Genomic DNA, 19354 nt, shown 5'->3' with positions numbered 1-19354 from the left:
CCGTCAGCAAGTATCGTCGGGAAATGCTACAAAGGAGATGATAGAAACGATAAATTTAACGTGATCCAAGTCCTAAATCTTAAAATACAAACGTTAGTAATAATATCATCCTTCTCTTACCGGATTAAGCAATTGAATAGTTAAATTCTTTTTGCCGTACGCCGCGCGCCGTTTTAATATCCACGCCATCTTGCATAAACTACGACTCGATCTGAATAAGTGTTCCTTCAGCCACCCATCGTACACTTTTATATCGCCTCTTTCTCCCTCCAAGCTTATAAACGTACTTATAAGTGCAGAAAGTGTAGTTGAGGAGATCTATTCGTCTTAAATACATTGTTTTTAAAATTTCCTGGTCTTTTCGCCTCCGTATGTTGTCCTCCCTTTATCAAATCTCAAATATATTACTCACGTTTATTTGTCAAATAAATTTCAAGAAAGTGTAATGCAACTCGATTAAAAGGGACAAAACTATTTCAACTGAGCAAAATAGCGCCGTGACGCTAACGACATCTCCGAGTAAGTTTCGTACCTCGCTGTCGACTGCACGTCGATAGCTGCAAGCCACCATCGTTTTCGTCGACAAATCGAGGTGGTTGATACGATATTTACAGGACTTTAAACGCGCATACGGATAATTGTAAACGGTGAGCATAACAATCTCATTTTACTCGCAAAGTGTAACACATTACGGTACAAAAACTTGCATCTATTTGTCCAAACGATCGTCGAATATCGGAAACTGAAAGGCCGAATTATATACGTGTGTTTCACACTTGTGATGTAACAGCCTCACCAATGTCACTGTTAACACGAGGGAGACGTATTTCTGACAGAAATTAATTGTTCTTTTAGCGCAAACTCGTTTTCGAAATGGCCACGATCGCTCGCACTCTCCGCCCTTACCTGAGGTGCATCCGCAGTCAAAGGAGAACCTACGCAGATGCTGCCAGTGATGAGATGAAATTTACTTTTGCTGGTGGCAATCAGGTAATAATATAATAATAATGGCATAGAAATAGATAGCCAGTGCTATAAATGATAGTGTTTAATTATAACAAACATACAGATACTTAGTTAAGTTCTTCTGAAATCAGGTATTTTATGACAAAACTACAATTCGCCAAGTCGACGTACCTTCCTTCTCGGGTTCTTTTGGCATTTTAACAAAGCATGTACCCACATTGGCAGTGTTAAAGCCTGGAGTAGTTACGGTTTATGAACAGGATGGTTCAAACAAGAAAATTTTTGTGTCATCTGGTACCGTTACCATAAATGAGGACAATAGTGTACAGGTATGTACTAGTTCTTTTGTGAGCTCAAAATGATAAATATGGAATCTCTGAAATGATACATTACTTTTCTGTAGATTCTAGCAGAAGAAGCTCATCCAGTAGAAGACCTTGATAGTGGAGCGGCAAGAGATATTCTTACCAAAGCCCAACAACAACTCTCATCAGCAACGTCGGACATGGACAAAGCTGAAGCAGCTATTGCAGTCGAAGTCGCAGAAGCTCTTGTACAAGCTTCACAATAAAGCATTAAAAGTAATATGAAATTATATACTAATGATAAGATATATATATATATATATATCATTCACCACGCTACCAGTCCTAGAAAGAGACATGTGTTCAGTACACTTTTCTCATAATTGCTGTAACAATAAAATAATAATAAAACTATATTAAGTTACGTACTTGATTATATATTAGAAATGGATTACAGAGAGTTCGTTTTTATCATAAATTCTTTATTAGTGTTAGTTGATTTTGTTCATTAACAACATAATAAATACGCTGCCATTTACAAGCTATTTAGGTACATTGATTTTATTGCAGTTTGCAAGTACTTATAACAGCCATAAGAATTTCCACGCTAAAAATGGTTAAAAATTAATATTTCTCCAACCTACTTTTAGTAACGCTGTGTCAAACACTGAACTCTAGATAAAGCCTAAAACGTAGTGACCGTTACTATTATAACGTTATGAATACTTTGGATGTTCTGTATATGGTTGGCGCTTCTCGATTAACCCACGAAATATCAAGTTCCTTTTTAGATATGTGTACTAGCGAGCGAAGTATTTTCTTTTTTTTTTTACAGATATCGCAAAAGTCAGAATATATAGCGTAATATCCCTAGGGTTAACGCCGTTTCTTGAAAACCAACGTATTCATTTTTTTTTATAGTAGCGCAATAAATAAAATTCTTAATCGCATATAACTCTATATATATATAATTTTTGGTATTAATTATAGATTATAATTAAAAATTATCGCTAATATGCTGTACATATTTCCAATTCCTTTCAGCTTTGCAACCGGTTGCCACGCTAAACCAACAATTTACAACAATGCTACAAACCAACCGCACATGAAAAAGACAGCATACGTATTTGTGACTGAAATATCAAAACTATCTATCTAGTTTCGCAGCACAAGTGTGAAACTTGATATAATATATTTATAAAACGTCATTCGTTTTGTCAAAATATCTTATTTATATAAAAATAATTGTGCGCATCTTTTTCCCTTGCACTTCTGTTGTCGGCTTTATCAACTTTACGTTACATCTGAGTGTGAACGATATCTCAAAATTGCGAATACGTTGTTTATTATATCACGAATTATGCAACAGTAAATTTTGCGCTTATAAATTTTGTATATATATAAATTGCTCTTTGTAAAAAAATCTACAAACGTTTGGCACAAAATGTATATCATACTTGTATAGAACCCATTCTAGAATTCCATAGGAATATATAGCATATGTATGTACAGTCATATATTCTCATATATATATATATATATATTCCTTGTCCTAGATGCAACATTTGGAAGGCACAGATTGCCCACAAGGCGAATTTAAAGCTATCGGTGTGTAGTCTCTAACAAATCACAAATCTTTACGAGCGTTAATGTAACGTGCGCACAGCGTTATTTCCCTGCGTGACTAGTTAGCGAAGAAAATTGATTCGCGCGGTTTTCACTGATTCCTGGCTAGTTTGCACTTCATCAAGGATGGCAGCAACTTTTCCCTACAGCACGTAGCGCTGCTAGTGCTCTTGCAACAATTGCGACTACTAAATACTTTCTGCAGTTGCTGCAGCGTCTTCAGGCAGATTACGACACAGCAGGAGTCACAGCCGCCGGACTCGGCGTTGCAGGAACACCCGTTTTGCAGGGAGGACACGAAGTCGTCCACGATCTTCAGCGTCGTGTCCTTCTTCGCGACTTCCGCGGCGGGTCCGTTCGTGCAGTTCTGACAGTTCTGCAGGTTGTCGCACTTGCAGTCGACGCATTTACATATATCGGCGTCCGCCGTGATCTCCTGCAGAACGTTCCTGCCATCCTTCTTGCTCGCGACGACCGACCTCCGCTCGTCGTGATCCTCGCCGGCCTCCTGGCACTGCACCACTTCGGTGCTCGCCGACATGATGTACTCCGTATTCACCGCGTCGATGTTCTTCAAATTCTCCGTAGATGGTAACTGAGCCTCGATCTCCAGCGGATACGGCTCCGGGCCCACCAGATCGACCAGCGAGTGGACCGCGGTCGGGAAGGCGTTTAGTTCGGGCCAAGACTGAGTCCTAAGGGCGGGTGCGGTCGCGAGCGCCATCACGTCGATCCAAGGCGACGGTAACTCCTCCTCGGTCGCGATCGCCAGCTCCACGGCTTCCGAGCGGGTGTTCGCGCACAAGTCGTGCGAGACCGCACCGAGCGACTCGTTCGGCAACGTCGCGTCGTTCATGAAGGAGAGAGCCTCTATCCCGCTGTCGAAGAGGTTGCCTTCGCTCGAGGAACTTATGATATCGGGCATATGACTAGTAATACAATTGGCACTATACAACGTGCCGCTACCGTCGGCCATGCTGCCCGCATTCGCATGGTCTACATCGAACACGTCGTCGGGAGCGGCGATTGGCTTGTTCTTATACTGTTTTATACCGCTCGCGAAGTCCGTTTCCTCGGAGATGTGCGCTATCGCGTTCCGCAGGCCGTCCTGCATGATCTTCTGCTCTAAACTGATCGTTACAGGCCGATCTTGCCTGCCTATACTGTCACCGCGCGTCTCCGGTAACGAGGCGGACTCGTGCCGATGATTCCGATGACCGGCTAGATCCGCCAGATTGTCGTGTCGCGCGTTTGGCTCAGTCAACTGATTGAATACCTTAAATTCGTTATAATTCTCGTTATTGTTGAAAGCGTCGACTGCGTGTTCGCCGAAGTCGGCTAAAACGATGTCCGTTGCGAGAAGCGCGACGTCCTCGGTGGTTCTCCTCGAATCTTCCATGTCTTTGGTAGAAATGTACTCGAGTTTCACGTCCAACTTGCGATGGTTCATGATCTCGAGCGTTACGTCGGTGGGAGCTACCGCATTGTCCGCGGATGCGTACGGCATGTTCCTGTTGTTTTGCACGAGATCCGAGGATATCGGCACGACGGCGTACGACGGTATGGCGGTGTCGCTCGCATTTACCTTCACGAGCTTCAATTCCAATTGAGTCGGTTTGTTCCGCTCCTCAGTCGTCGTATCGTCACTTCCGCTGTCTTTGTGTTTCTATGTAAAATAGAATGAAATCCATAGAATTGACAAAATTGAAATTCCCTGCGACGATCAAGGCTCCTCTGTTTTCTCGCTCTAGCCGTCTTGATTAGTGAAGTCAGAAGCGAAGAAACGACATTATCTCACTTCTGACATTCAAACAAGATGACTGGAAGCGAGACGTCAGGAATCTTAACGCGAGACGATATTTCTCTTATTGTCGGTATCACTTACAGTTTCGTTATTCATAGATTTATTGTGCGTTTTGATATGGCTTTTCAGGCTGTGCGGAGTAGTGAAACATCGTTTGCAATTATCGAAAGTACAAACGTATGGCCGTTCACCCGTGTGCGTCCTCTTGTGAGTTTTCAAATGATGCGAAGCCGTGAAAGCCTTGCCGCAACCCTTCTCCCTGCACCTTGAAATAAATGAAGGATGATAACAAAAGGACAAATTCTGAATACCTCTAAGATATACTGAATATCTCATGTGGGAAATGGCGTCTAAGTGCGAATTAGCCGAGTCTTAGGATCCCGTTTCTTTCCATTTAATTAACGTGTTTGCAAGACAACGGTCTGTACCTAACGCTTTCGTTTGCCTTTTTTAACACGTTAAGTGGCCATCGTGGGCCATCGGTGTTAAATATCATAGGAAGTACCGGGAAGAACATACTTGTACGGTCTTTCTTGAGTATGAGTACGTATATGTTTCTTGAGATCGCTTAGAGTAGTGAAGAATTTAACGCATCCAGTCTCTTCGCAGTTGAATGTGTTGCCGCTGTGGAGTCTTTGGTGAGCTCTCAGTCTGTAAAGGGTATTGAATGCTTTCTTGCAGCCTTTGTGATTGCACTCGAACGGTTTTACTTTCGTGTGTACCCTAACGTGGATCTTTAGGCTGTAGGACGTGAGAAAGGCCTTGCCGCAACTCGGCTCTGCGCATTTAAATCGATACTCGCCTGAAAGTTTTGAGAATTCCCTCCACATAAAAAGATTGCAGGGCTACCTATCTCTTGCGGTATCTGAAAGCCATGCAGGTCGAAGCGTTCCCTTTATACCAGCACTGACTTAATAATATCATTTTTTTTCTCTTTTGAGATAGCATCGGAAATATGTAATATGTAAATGCATAAACGAGATAAACATGTACATATTCGGTAAACTTTTCTATAGCCAGCGACATCGATATGTGATAATAAGGTTGATTAGACTTACCTGAGTCTTTCTATCCATCGAATATGCAAATATAAGAGCATGTGTTAGTATTGCATATAGAATAAATGGCACATATTGGACAAACACAACGTGCAAAGCATGATGATTTTCTTAATGATACAGGCCAAACAGGATTATGGATGAGCCAGCCAACAAAAACAAATAATCAAAGTTCTTTGCCGAAACGAACGCACTAAACAAGACAAAAGATCTTAAAAATATTAAATATAACTATAGCAAATTAATTACAAGAGAACTGAATATATACATCAGGATCAGTTTTATTACTGATATCTTTTTGTAAGAAATGATGTAGAAACATCTCGAATGATTAGAAATACACGATTAGAGACGGTTTATCTTGTCATGAAAGTCTTCTGATTTCTTTTATCGCATTTTTAAAAAGTCACCAAAAAATATGTATCTACCCTTGATGCAAAACTAATCTCACCTTTATGTGTTTTCATGTGAGTACGCAAATTCCCGATAGTACTGTACGTTCTGCCGCAGCCTTCGTATTGGCAATTATAGCGATTGATATGTTTCTGATTGCCATCCAGATCCATACTTTCAATTGTGATAGTTGCGTGAGGATTTGCACAGTCTTCAGGTAATATATCATCTTGTTCTGGATGGATTCGCATGTATACTTCATGTGGGCTGATAGCGTGATGGGCATATCTATAAATACACATTATTTAATTTATAAGTTTTTTATTAGAAGGTTCTTTCTAAATAGTTTCCAGATGTTTGACACAGTTTAAACATTTATTTAAGTAACCTTTTAATTGATTTGCCCTTGGTTCATATAATATAAAGTATATATCAGCACGATATATTTGCTTTACCAATAGTCTTACAATTTCATCCATAAATGAGACAGCACGTACATGCCAATTTTACTATTAAAATTAAGTATGCAGCAGTATCTAGCTATGAGTAATACGCTCAATTTATACTGCTATATGTGGATATCATCAAAACTAAATTTATAACAAACAGTGCACCTGCAGCCACAAAAGAACGCAAAAGTGTCAGAATGCCAATAATGAATAAACTGAACAATAACGATCATAGTACATGAAAAATAATATTCCTCTTTCGTTTTAATTTTTTTATATCTTTATAATAAAAAATAATCTCACATGTATAAAATATAACAATTTATTGTCCACAAAAATATTAGTTTACAGCACACAGAAAACAGAGAGAACCGTATCTTACAATTGTGTAACAGTATACACACATACACACACATACACGTAGGCATATAGCTTATCACGAAATCGGCATATAGCAATTGAACTGTGTCAACAACAACAGTCAACAATGCATCAGCGACGTAAACGTCGACGCGTACCAATATCTTATTTGGGCGCCACTTCCTTTTTCAAACGATTCAAAAATTTAAGGCTCTTATTTCAAAACACGTTATAGCCTTATAAGGAGGGGACAGGGAACACCGACGAACGTGCGAACAAAATATTGACGGTGCGATCTACCTGTTATCAAAGACTAGATGTACCGCGAACGAGCGCGATCGGAGAACGAGGGATGCGAAAAACGGAGTCGCGATCGATCGTGAAAACTCGCGAGGAAATCTCACCCGGTCGTGTTGTCATCGGGTAGCCTCTCGTTGATAGCGGCATCTTCGTCGGAGTACCTCTCGTAATTGAACACCGTGCTCTGCTCGTAGACCTTCTCGAAGCTCGACAGATCCAAAGTCTCGTCCAGGCAGTCCTGCAAATCGTGCGTCACGAGGATGCTGTCGAAATTACTGTCGATACCGTCCGTATTCTCGTCCACCTGAAACCTCTCACTCTTCCACGTCGCCATACTTTTTCACCGAAATTGCGAAAACAATTCATGCGACGGACTCTGCCTGCGCTCTGACATAAGCTGCTATCTGCATCGCGATCGATACGATAGATCTCTGTCGGCCGAACGTTGCCGACGCGTGAGAGGAAGCGAGATGGCGCGCCGCGCGTGAATTGCCGACACGTTACGCTCTCTAGCGTCGTTTCCCTCCTTTCGAATCTCGCAATGGACCGCGTAATCTGCACGTACCGTTGCTCCAGGTAATTTAGTGATAATTACAATGATCGCTCGACGATAAGAGTAATAATTAATCAATTATCGGCTTCTCTTTTGTCTGATTTCATTTCTGTCTAAATATTATCGGTTTATCTTGTATGCTTCGAAATTGTAATATCGCGCTATCCCATATACAATATATCGGGTAACATCGTTTCTCCGAAACAAATTCCGTTTATTTTATATGTATTTAACAACATATCGCGATGGTGGATTGATGTTGCCCTCGAGTGAATATTATAATTACTCTGACTGATCATAGGTTATGTTACTGTAAGAGATGAATATTTTATTCCAAGCTTGAACAGACAAGAAACATAATTTCGGAAATTTAAAGGTTATGGCAGATAAATAAGCTGTCGCGAACTTCTGGCGAAAGAAAGTTAACGCCTTCTTGAATCATCTCAGGGATCTACCGAGATTTCCCAAGAATCCTGTAACATTCTATATTTTTCTTGTACTTTTGCATTATCATTCTTACAGGATTCAGCTTCCAAATTAAAGAAAACTTGGTCCAACAATTCAAAGAAAGCGTTCTAAGATTCTCAAAAAAGATTAATTTATAGAAGATTTCAAAAGTATATTTTTCTTTTTATTTTACATCGGATTGCTACATCAATTTTTCGTTAAATTGCAGGGTTGTGAATTACTATGTGTGTGTAATTGGCGAGTAATAATTAAGTACATCAATTATTAATCACCTTGTATGTCGCGATAACACGCACGCTCGCACTGAACATATTACTGAATACCTTTCAATGGAAGCTTGTAGTCACGATGACCTTGTTGATGACGTGACTCCGTGATTGAAAGCATATATCCCTTAACAATCTAAAGATAATGACAAACTTTCTGCTAATGAATAACAGTTCGGGCAGAATTTTTTTTTTCGTCGAGCAAGTGGTACATTAATACTTACAGACGCGAATCTCGTGAAATTCATTAAAAGTTTGAATTGACTTTTCGAACGATAAAGAGTTAAAAAATTAAGATAAGAATTTAGACATCTGTGCGTGTGCGTATATGTGAACGAAAATAAATGAAAGATAAAATATTTATCAAATACATTTCGATTATCGCTGATAATTACAGTCGAAGTTACAAGCGATGATAATAATTAACCGATGGTTATTTTTACTTTTAAGAATGACTTCAGAATTTCCAACACACATGTAAAACAGTTTATGTCATTGCGGCAACGTAATATTTCACTAGACGAGTATACACTTTTTTCTATCCTACATACCTGTCACTTAAATATGTATGATAAGGCGTGGATCGTTATCGCGCAAAGAACTAAAAAATGGGATCATTTAAAATTAACATGTAGATTTGTTTATCTATATCCTTGATACATCGCAATGCAGCATTTCATTACTTTGAAGACCTACTTTGCCAATCATTAGTGGGAAAGATAGTGTCACGCCTTCTTCATAAAAGTAACAATGCACCGTTTTATTCACTTGCTACTTGCTTTTATATTCCTTCTTTATTTTCTAAAGTCTGTACGTTTCTCAGCGATTATATATATTTTGTACAGGATGTTGCCAAGCTGCTGGATATGAAATAAATGATTAATGTTAATTGAATAAATAATATATATTAATATGATAATAATATGATAATATTAAATAAATTTAAAAAAAACGTCTTTATATTGGTGAGAGATCAATTTTGTGCCAGTCGGATAATTTGTAATGCGAAAAGAATTTCTAGTAAACATTCAGCAGCTCTCTGGAACACTCTGTACAGGTAAAATATTTTCATCAATTTTTTCTCTCTAATGATCCACGCTACATCCACTGTTTATCTATGCCACATATCACAGATGGAGAAGTTAAGTGACATTCTGTTTGTTCGATGTCAAGATGCTTTATTGACGGGGCCGTTCCGCTCCGTTTACCTCGATATTAAGTTACAATGTAACGTGCATAATTTTCATACACTGAAACCTTTGAGGGTGAAATTACTACTTGTTAATTACTATTCGCTAATTAGTATTATCAATGCATTCTAAATTCTTTTTTGTTTTTCACACATAGTCAACACATACGTCGGCATAAAATCTCATCACGCGATAGAAATAATAACAATTAAAATTAGAAATATAAAGCAGCAGGCCAAGGTTTCCCAAACCTGCATGAAGTGACCTATTGTTTGTACTACTTTATTGTTTTACTTTTCAACTTTTTATTGATTATAATTTTATAAATCCATTTTTTAGATATATGAGGTGTGTGTGTGTGTCTAAAAAATGTGCTTGTTTTCTATTTCTGTTGATGACAACTTTAACGTTGACATCGACGCAAGTCACTTTCGGGCCAAAGAATTTTGACAATTATAATTTCTTCCGCAATTTGTTTTAATTCCTGTCATTGTCGAAAATCCAATTTCACACATATACGCGAAGTAATAAAGTGTAATATAGCATTCTAAAATTTTTCGTCCATACTTTGGGAATTCCCGCAGTAGATGTTTTAATTTATATATTTTATTTAAAGTAAAATGATACATAAAAAATGCAAAAAAAAACATTTAAAAAATATAAAATTGAAAAATAAATATACGAAAACAAAAATGTAAAAATTAAAATGTTTATCGCCCCCTTTTCATATCTGGGATTAATTTTTTTTGTAATTCCATATCTTTTTGCAGGAAAGAGATGACATCATTCGCTAACGACTTTATTTGCGACTCGACGTATTGCCGTTACATCACCTCCGTTCGCGATCCTCGCATCCTTCGACGGTGAGTATAAACTGATATGATTTTTTCATTTTTCCGTTACTCCGCGGATCGTTAATCTCAGAATAGTTAGCATCTAATCTCGACTATCGTACTGCCACGAACAAGAGAACGAGTTGGAACACGGAGCTCGCCGATTCCACACGATTGCATCGGTTAGTTAATCACCGTATTTTCTCCACGAGCATACAGTCGGTCGCTCGAGGGACCGTCATGCCAATGGAAACGATGGAAGCCAGTCACCGGTGACGACCGGAACGTTATTTTGCCGCGCCGTCAATTTTTGAACGCGCCGGGCGTACCCCCGCGATGTCCAGCCCGGTGTTAATTGTTATCTTTTTCTTTGGCGTGCGTTTTACGTTAATGTTTACACACCGTCGCCGGTAGATTGATATCGGTACGTGGGACACCGGAAGTGTCGTGCGCCAGACACCTAACATATACACACATCCACATTCTCCATTTATCTTACCGACATCGGCGTTAAAGCCGCTTTAAGTGGAAGAACTTAGTTTGCAGCCAGACAGTAGGACGAGAGCGTCGACGGTGGACGCGATGCCGCGTGTAATCGCCGGCACTCAGGGTAGTTAGGGTAGTCTTCCATGATTCGCAATTATTCGGCGATTTGGATCCTCCCTTTGACGGATCGGACGTCACTTAGGTCGAATTTCGGCAGCGAAGTGCTGTAATTTGGGACGGGCCACTTTTGATCGCGACGCGAGTGTTATCAGTACGAGGATTTTTTTTTTTTTTCATATCCGAGCAAACCATTCTCGTCCCATTCGTCCCGTCGCTCGTTTCGCCGAGGGGAAGACGGCAGCGATAGAGGACACTTGGTTCTTTTTCTTTCCTTCATAATTTAAGTTATTCGCAAAGACGGACGTGTAACTTGGTGGACCGCTTGCGTGTTTTGCTTGCCTTTTTTAATGGATATTCACGGTATAATTGTTGCGCGTGCTCTGCTCAGTATTCAGTAAACAAAATTATTAAACGCTGCAATACACCTTTCACCTCGATAAATCTCGCGACGCATCACGTATATAAAAAAGGTTTTAAGAATTACTGAAAAACAATTTTTCTCGTTGGTTGCGGAATGCGTTGAAAAACTCATCAAGATGAAAGATATTGCAACCTTTGCTCATCTGATTGTATTTAAACGCGTTTTTATGTATATATGTATGTACTACACATGTATTGGAAATTTTTATATCTCGTCTCGCGGAGAAAGTTCAAATCGCGTTTCTTCATCATTCCATATTTCGATCGCTGCGTCATTTTTAACGTAAAAATATGCAGAACATCCCGGCCTGGGAATGTTTACGACGTACGATACGCGATCCGACAGACCTTCGCATTGTTTGAATTAACATGCACTTAAACTGCAAAGTCCTTGTTACGTTAATATGAACCCTTCGACTCGGCTTCGCAGAGTTTCGCGTCTCTTCCACGTGTACTTCAAGAATCTCATTAGACGCGAAATAAAGACGCACCGGATAATACATTGAAAAGCAACATATCAAATAAGAGCAGCCGGGGCATATCGCCTTATATTTCGCGAATTCCACGATGTCCTCGATGTCCCGATGACATTGTCGTCGTTGATTTCGCGACGAGTCGTCTCGTTCTCTCCTGTGCTGATCGATTTCTTCTTCCCCATTCGTACGAAGGCAGACATCCTCTGTTTGCTACTCATCTCGGATCGGCCGTGGAGATTGATGGCACGATGGTGACTCTGAGCGACATACGTCCGCTCCTACATATCGCGAGAATTTTCGGATGCGGCCTCTACGTGGTCGGCGAAGACGACATCGTGACGATGAAGTACAGCGCCTTTTACACGGCCTTCTTCACGCTGCTGTATGGGACCGTTTGCGTGACGAACTTTTACGCGCTCACGAAGGAGGACGCGCTGGGTCCGCGGCTGTTGGCGCTCACCGTTGCGAGAACGGGCCTCTCGTACACTTGCGTCTTCGTCGACATCGCGTTGACCTCCTGGTACGAATGGAAGGTACGAGCCGCGCTCTCGCAGTTACGCGTCTTCGATCGAGCTACGAAGTACAAGGAGCACGCGAAAACCTACACGGTACGCTACATCAGTTGGATCTTGTCGTTCGTTATTATGGCGTTTTGGTCGACAGCCGGATACTTGACGTTTCGGTGAGCATCGATGTTTCCCAAGTAAGCTTTTAAGATTATTACAGCGAAGGACGGAAACAATGGTTAACGATCTTTGCGGGATTTTGCACGATTGTAAGATAGACGCTTCGATTGTAATCTCCTTTTAACGAATGCGCAATATCTCGTACCTGAGCGAGTTCGGGAATTATTATCTAAAACGGGTTCCCAGATCTCCCGTCTTTTATTACGGTCAGCAGTTTTACCGCCAGCATGAAGAGAAGCGCATTTTCCTATTGTTTGCTTCTTTCCTATTACTTTTTGCATTCTCATGTACTCTTGAAACTCCCCGAAATGTCTCGAAACTTTCAACACGGGGTCAAGGCTGGAAGATATTAAAATTTTCCAAGAACCTCTTACGTACTTCAAAGAGGAAGTTTTCGATTTCATTATCGTCCACGTAATAAAGGAGAAGTAAATTTTATCGCAAAAGCTTTACGTCGTAAAGATTATTATAAACACAGTAGTTCGATTAATGAGACAATAATGAGAACGATAGTATTGTTTCTCCTGAAGCTTGTCTCTTCGTCTTGTCTTCTCGTCTCTCTCCTGATACAGGAGGTAATAGTGACGCAAATATAATGATTCATTTCTTCCGAGTATTAGCTAAAACTTTGCTTATCAACTGCACAAACTAAAAAATTTATAAATAAATTGGAATTTTGTTTAATTTAAATTTTCCGAGAACATATCAATTTTGTTATCTTGCTCACATATGTGGGTAAGATGACGAAGATTAAAAATAAAATTTGTTATCCGTGCAAAAAATAATTTTCATAAACTTTTCATATTATTTTGTTGTTATATAATATCTGCACAATAGAATAAAATATAAATAAAATGAAATACAAGTAAAAATATTATTTATGAACAGAAAGTATAATTTGTGACAATGTAACTTGGAGGAAATAAGATCTAGACAAGAATAAAAATAGAAAAATTTATAATTAGATAATTTTAAATTAAATGTACTAATATGTGCATCATTCTATTCGTACATGATAAATTCATATGTAATATATCATCTTACTCTATATTCACTTCGTTTATTTCTTCAATTAAAAGAATAATGTTGCAATATGAGAAATGAAATATAATAATATGTTATTATATGTGTTTTTAGATATACTATATAATAATTTTATAGAGAAAGTGAATTATTTACTATAATTGTGAAGTGAAATATTTACTATAATTGTGTGATTCTTTAAAAAGAAATACCACAAAATTATATATTTTGTCCGTTGCAGTTGTGAGCCTAAAGATCCACTATTCAACGGCCTGACTTATGCATTTATCAACACAACGCTGTCGATGCAGTTATTGAGATTCATCAGCCTATCGTTTCTTCTGCGCGAGAGATTTCGCCGACTTTGTGAAATATTGTTGCTGCCCGAAGGTGAGTCAATTGCAAAAAGAGACGCATTTCTTGCGCTTCGTAGTAGTTCGTGCGTCAATGATTGATTTATTCATAGCCACTGATTTATCGATGAGCATCCTCTTAGGTAGCCAATCTGCATCCTTGGGATTATTTAGGAAATTACGAAACATAAAATTACAAAATTTAAAAGATTTACTCACAAAACCGGGGTATATATCTTTATCAATTTTTCGTGCCTGTCGTTCGTGAAGAATTTGAAAATGTAGAATTACCGTTCTTTTCAAACCGACAAAAAGCTTCGATCGCTCTTGCGAGATTATCCCTTTTCGCTCTTTGAGTGAATAGTCGACCGCATGTTATCACCGACATTTACTCTCCGTTCCGTGTACCGACACATGCGCTTTCCCACGCGGCTTGCCCGATGAAGGCAGGATAACCATGAGGATCGTAGCCCTGAAATAAGTAAATAAATGCCATTGACCTATCACATTCTAATTGTGTGTGACTAAATTTTTCGACAAGCCGAATTTAAGGAACACTTCACGTTCAAGTGTTGGCTCGCTCGTTCCATTTGCACTTTTAACATAAACGAAGCTCGCGAAATTCAAAAAGTAAATTAAGATTCTCCTTGTTAAACTACGAAAATGTTTAAAAGAACACACAACATAAAAAAAAATTACATAAAAAATGTAACATACACGAATTACATTTATTATTATTCCTCTGAATGATAAAAATGTAACAATTACCGCAACTCACTCGCATCAACGTTCTGAAATCCACTGGAATACAAATGCATTTTTACGTCGAGTTCGGAGAAGTGCTGTCACGCTCGTGGCATTCCTCGCTCATCCCATAAGGAACGCGATTCTCTGAGCTCGAAAGGTTAAGGGTAACCCGAGGGTAATCGTCTGGCTCATGCGTTATCGCATGTTTAAAGTAGACGGTAAAATCATGGTGGTGGATCGATCGGCCAGGCAGCTGCGCTTGCAGGAGGTATGGTGGCTGCATTCGTGTCTCGCCAACGCCACGGAGCTGATAAACTCCGTGTACGGGGTGCAGCTACTGTTATGGATCGCTGGCGGATCCTTCAACACCCTGACGCGCATCTACACGATAAACGAGCACACCTCGTTGTCAACCTTTCTGATCGCTAGAGAGACAATGATGGTGTCAGCTTGCGCGACGAATCTTCTACTCATCACCACTGTCTGTCACTCGATCGCCGGGCAGGTAGGTGATAGCTGATGCATCATCTCATGAGAGAAAGCTGTCCCAGCCACCATACATGATTGATCATTCTCACTTTCTGTCGAAGGCTAACCATGTCGGAAAGATCGCCTTCTCGCCGTCCTCGGCCATTGTCGCTAAACGCAATTTCGCACAGGTAAAGTAAAAAGTTCCAACAGAGCTGGTTTCGTGTGTCGATTTTGCTCGTCCTTCGTATTCTAATTTCAACATATCTCTCTAATTTCCCCGCTTTCTCTTTCTCTCTTTCCCTCTCTTTCATTCACACCTCTTCCAACTTGGCATCGCAACACGCAACGTTAATTTAATTAAAATTTCAAGTTATCGCAGTACTGTTCAGCGACCAAAGGATTAATTACAAAACCGCAGCAATCAGCGGGGAACTGTACGGCTAATAATTTATCTATCGACCCATTAAAACCCCCACTTAATTGGATTTGAAATCGATTGAATTGAATCAACAGCTATCGCCGATTCTCGCTGGTGATGCTGACGTTTGATTTCTTTTCTTTTCTTTTTCGCTTTTTAAGTATTTAATCGACTAAGTAAAACGGCCGACTGACGTAATTAACCGCGGCAATATTGTTGTACCACCTCTTGTACGTTGTTATCCCTATCTCGTTGTCGCGTAATCAAACGTTACTTTCGCCGAAGGGCTAATTACATCGAGCTCCTTTGCTGTTTCCACATCTCTCGACTGTGCGATTCTAATCCGGGAAAAGTGCCACTCTGAAGCTTATATAACGTTCGCTCATTTGCCATCAAGTCTACACAAATATTTACAGAGCCTGTCATTTACATTGCATCATATATACGTCTTTGAATAATCATCAAAATGGAAGAATCTAAAATAATACACGATGATGGAGCGATTTGTTTTCGACGTTTTGTGAAAAAGTTCAGTTAATCAATCATTAAGCGATCCTTAAACAATTACAGGACTATGGTGTGGACGCTGCAACATATTTTCAGCTGCACAAGGTGCACTTTTTCGCCGCTTTCGGGCTTATACTCATCGATCTTCCTTTGCTCCTCTCGGTGAGTTCCGAGAAGAATAGTGAGAGAATCGATCTTTCCGCCGAAATACCAGAGATATTTATGTGACGTAAAGATAGGGAACGGTTATGTTGCAAGAACACCTAAGAATGTCTCGAGAGCAATCTATATTATTTCAATCTTGACAAGGGACGCGCGCCAGGGCGCCGCCGTTGTTTTGAAACGAGAGAACCTATTATTCACTCGAGCGGTCTTATTGCAAAATACCGGAACTTGTTATCACCGCTCAAGTAACAGTCTGGACTTCCGACGTACTTACTTACTTTATAATTCTCTTCGTTATCTTATTGAAGAGTGTATTCAAACAACCCTATTACCCCGATTTTATCAATTACAGTGTACAATTTCATCACATAAAGTTTCACCTTCTGAAATCTTCTCAAGCATCAAAATTTCTATTCAGAAATAATCATTTCCAAAAATTGTCGCTCCAGCCCGAGTAGAAATTTGGATCTTATGTTAAACATTTAACTCCGCGATACAATAAGAACTAAAGTAACAAAATTCAATTTCAATTCCAGTAACAATTTACTCTTACTTTGGCCCTCACGATGTCTCAAGTTTTCGTTTCCGTTGCTTTAGCGGTGAAAATAGGTTGTTCAAAATTTAAGTTTAAAATTGGTTTAAAATAGCATTAAAATGAAGTCTGTCGAATTAAAGGTCCAAAAAAAAGTTAGTAAATGTCAATATCATCAAAGTGAGTTATTCAAGTAGGTGTAAATTATCTTTAAGAGTGTCAGAGTAGCATCAAAATTGCGACTCGGGTCTCGTAACTTCGTTTCTTCGCGCTTTTCGCAGATAACTTCCGGCATCACCACATACTTGGTGATCCTTCACACCGCCAACAGCTAATGTAATCTCCGTGAACGGCGCGCCGCTGCGCCTCTGCGATTGATCGCACGTTCGTTTGATCGATCGATTGGTCCTCCCGCTAATTCCACCCTCATCTTTCCTCACTGCTTTGTGGATCGACGCGCGTTGAAAAGGAAAAGGCGCCCACGGTCCGTCGCTCGTGTGAGATAGGTAAAGAGCTGTGTACGTTATCGTTTGGTTGTCTCGATTAATCTTTGACACCAAACGCTGCAGATACGCCGGAAGGAACGAGAAGAGCGTCTGTAACAGAATACGCATAAAATTCGGTCGGCTTTTTACGAGAATGCGCGGCAACACGAGCCTCGAGCTAGTTGTAGTGGCCCTCGATCGAAAATGAACGGTGGATGGCGAATGAAAATAGTCGAAGGGAAAAAAAGAGGAGAAAACGTCGACGTTGTTGCTGCGAATTGCCGCGAACAATGACGGTAATCGCGGCACATTCTACCGCGTTTGCACCGGAAAGCTCCTCCTCAATCGGTCGGACTCGGCGAATTTCGAGCTCACACAGGTGGATAATTGTGAGATACGAGGGGAGAGTGTGCGGGTATTCGTGGGAAAACTTAGGAATTCTTGAGAAACTCGGGGAGAACCCCGTAAAATGTGGGACAGCAAGGCGAGAGAGCGTACTTTGAGCAGGAGATAAGACGAAGATTTGCATACGTTCTTTGCTCTTAGCGAGCGCGGCGTCGACGCCGTTAAGAGAGCTGGAAGATTGGGAGAGACATTCGATTTATTTGGAGGAAAGAAGGATTCGCGCACCCTCGGCAATCAATCTCACTGACAGCCGGCGTAATACCGGTGTGCGTTGAACAGAGGGAAGTCCGGGCGGGAAGTTCCGATTGTCACTTAAGATTACGACGCGGACGCTCGGGACGGTGAATCGGCGCGTTCGAAAATTCAATTCGACGAATTCCGTGACGGTACGTCTTCCGCGCGTACGATGCGTGCTGGCGTTTTCATGAAGGATTATAAATTCAAACACGGTAGAGCCACGATGCCAGAAAGGGTGTCTGTATTATGAAATGATGTCGGGGACTTTTATTTTGGAACGCGAGCACATAGACCGAAAGCGGAGGATTCGAGCGGCTCACGTTCCCGATAAAACGGCATTTAATCTTGGAGTGGTTATGCGCCTAAATGCAACACAAATCGTCGCATGGATGACGAGTATCCTCCATTTTAAATCGACATTCTCAATAAAGCAAAATAACTTGAGAAAATGATAATAAAAAGTAATTTAAACGTAACAAATTTATTTACACGGAAATAACAATCATAAAAGATCTTATTGTAAACTGACAAGTACAGTTCTTAACTGACAAATATTCGGAAATCTAAGATAAATGCTTGTTAGTATTTTTCGAAAATTACATTTCAGCGCGCATGGATGATGCCTGTTATTCGCGCGACCATTGTACACAGAAAAAATTTCTTTAACTGAAACGAAATTGTCTTTTAAATTAAGCAAACAAGCGAATGTTTGATTCAATAAAACGGATTGTTTGGTTTCTCAAACAATAAATATCTTGTTAAATGACATATTTCTTTTATATTTTCATCCGAATTATATTAATTATTACAATAATTGTTTCAAGCAATAAACTATTTAAGAAATGATGTTAGAAGAATATTAAAGAATTTCTTTGTTTCAGTAGAACAATATTTAGTATATAATGAAATAAATTTTTTTTTTATTGAAAACCAAATATTATTTTTTCTAAATAATATTGTTTTTATATTAAACAACACAGTTTACTCTAGTAAAACATTTTCATTCAAACAAAATAATATATGATAATAAATTATGTTGTATATTAAACAAACAAATCCAAGTCAAACACAAATTCAAAGAAACTTTTCTCTCTGTGTAGAGTTAATGTTTCCGAAATCTTCGTTTTCCGCTAACGCACATCGTATCTAATCGGATGTCTAATCGGCGAACAAACGGATCAAATCGGTCGGATGTTAATTCTGCGAGAACCCACGCTTCTTTCGGTAACAGATAACGATATTTGACCGTTGA

The 19354-nt window shown here is 39.7% G+C and overlaps 3 protein-coding genes across 6 annotated transcripts; 2 read left to right on the top strand and 1 right to left on the bottom strand.

Annotated features, from left to right (window-relative positions):
* The first annotated feature begins 522 nt into the window (after window positions 1-522).
* Window positions 523-2479, top strand: LOC106750303 (ATP synthase subunit delta, mitochondrial). 2 transcript variants are annotated; one of them, XM_014630556.1, is made up of 5 exons: window positions 523-647; window positions 856-990; window positions 1098-1295; window positions 1370-1547; window positions 2316-2479. In XM_014630556.1, exons 2-4 carry the CDS (start codon window positions 874-876, stop codon window positions 1535-1537), a joined length of 483 nt encoding a protein of 160 aa, XP_014486042.1. In that variant the 5' UTR covers window positions 523-647; window positions 856-873; the 3' UTR covers window positions 1538-1547; window positions 2316-2479. The 2 variants fall into 2 exon arrangements, with proteins under 2 accessions (XP_014486042.1, XP_014486041.1); XM_014630555.1 differs by lacking the exon at window positions 2316-2479 and having other exon boundaries at window positions 1370-1722.
* A 150-nt stretch (window positions 2480-2629) lies between these two features.
* Window positions 2630-7655, bottom strand: LOC106750302. 3 transcript variants are annotated; one of them, XM_014630552.1, is made up of 5 exons: window positions 7366-7655; window positions 6211-6440; window positions 5221-5503; window positions 4783-4966; window positions 2630-4563 (listed from the first exon to the last, which is right to left on the bottom strand). In XM_014630552.1, the coding sequence occupies exons 1-5, from the start codon at window positions 7593-7595 to the stop codon at window positions 2989-2991; spliced, it is 2502 nt and encodes an 833-aa protein (XP_014486038.1). In that variant the 5' UTR covers window positions 7596-7655; the 3' UTR covers window positions 2630-2988. The 3 variants fall into 3 exon arrangements, with proteins under 3 accessions (XP_014486038.1, XP_014486039.1, XP_014486040.1); XM_014630553.1 differs by lacking the exon at window positions 7366-7655 and adding an exon at window positions 5760-5769 and having other exon boundaries at window positions 5221-5566; window positions 6211-6291; XM_014630554.1 differs by lacking the exon at window positions 7366-7655 and having other exon boundaries at window positions 5221-5566; window positions 6211-6261.
* Window positions 7656-12321: 4666 nt separating this feature from the next.
* On the top strand, window positions 12322-18808 carry LOC106750294. The gene is made up of 6 exons (XM_014630535.1): window positions 12322-12755; window positions 14024-14172; window positions 15098-15387; window positions 15473-15541; window positions 16342-16440; window positions 17257-18808. The coding sequence occupies exons 1-6, from the start codon at window positions 12322-12324 to the stop codon at window positions 17308-17310; spliced, it is 1095 nt and encodes a 364-aa protein (XP_014486021.1). The 3' UTR covers window positions 17311-18808.
* The last annotated feature ends 546 nt before the right edge of the window (window positions 18809-19354 follow it).

Source organism: Dinoponera quadriceps, unplaced genomic scaffold (assembly GCF_001313825.1).
Source record: "Dinoponera quadriceps isolate SergipeBrazil2010 unplaced genomic scaffold, ASM131382v1 scaffold5335, whole genome shotgun sequence".
Classification (NCBI taxonomy): Eukaryota; Metazoa; Arthropoda; class Insecta; order Hymenoptera; family Formicidae; genus Dinoponera; species Dinoponera quadriceps.
Note: the sequence above shows the minus strand (reverse complement) of the source record. Positions and strands in the feature narration are given on the sequence as shown.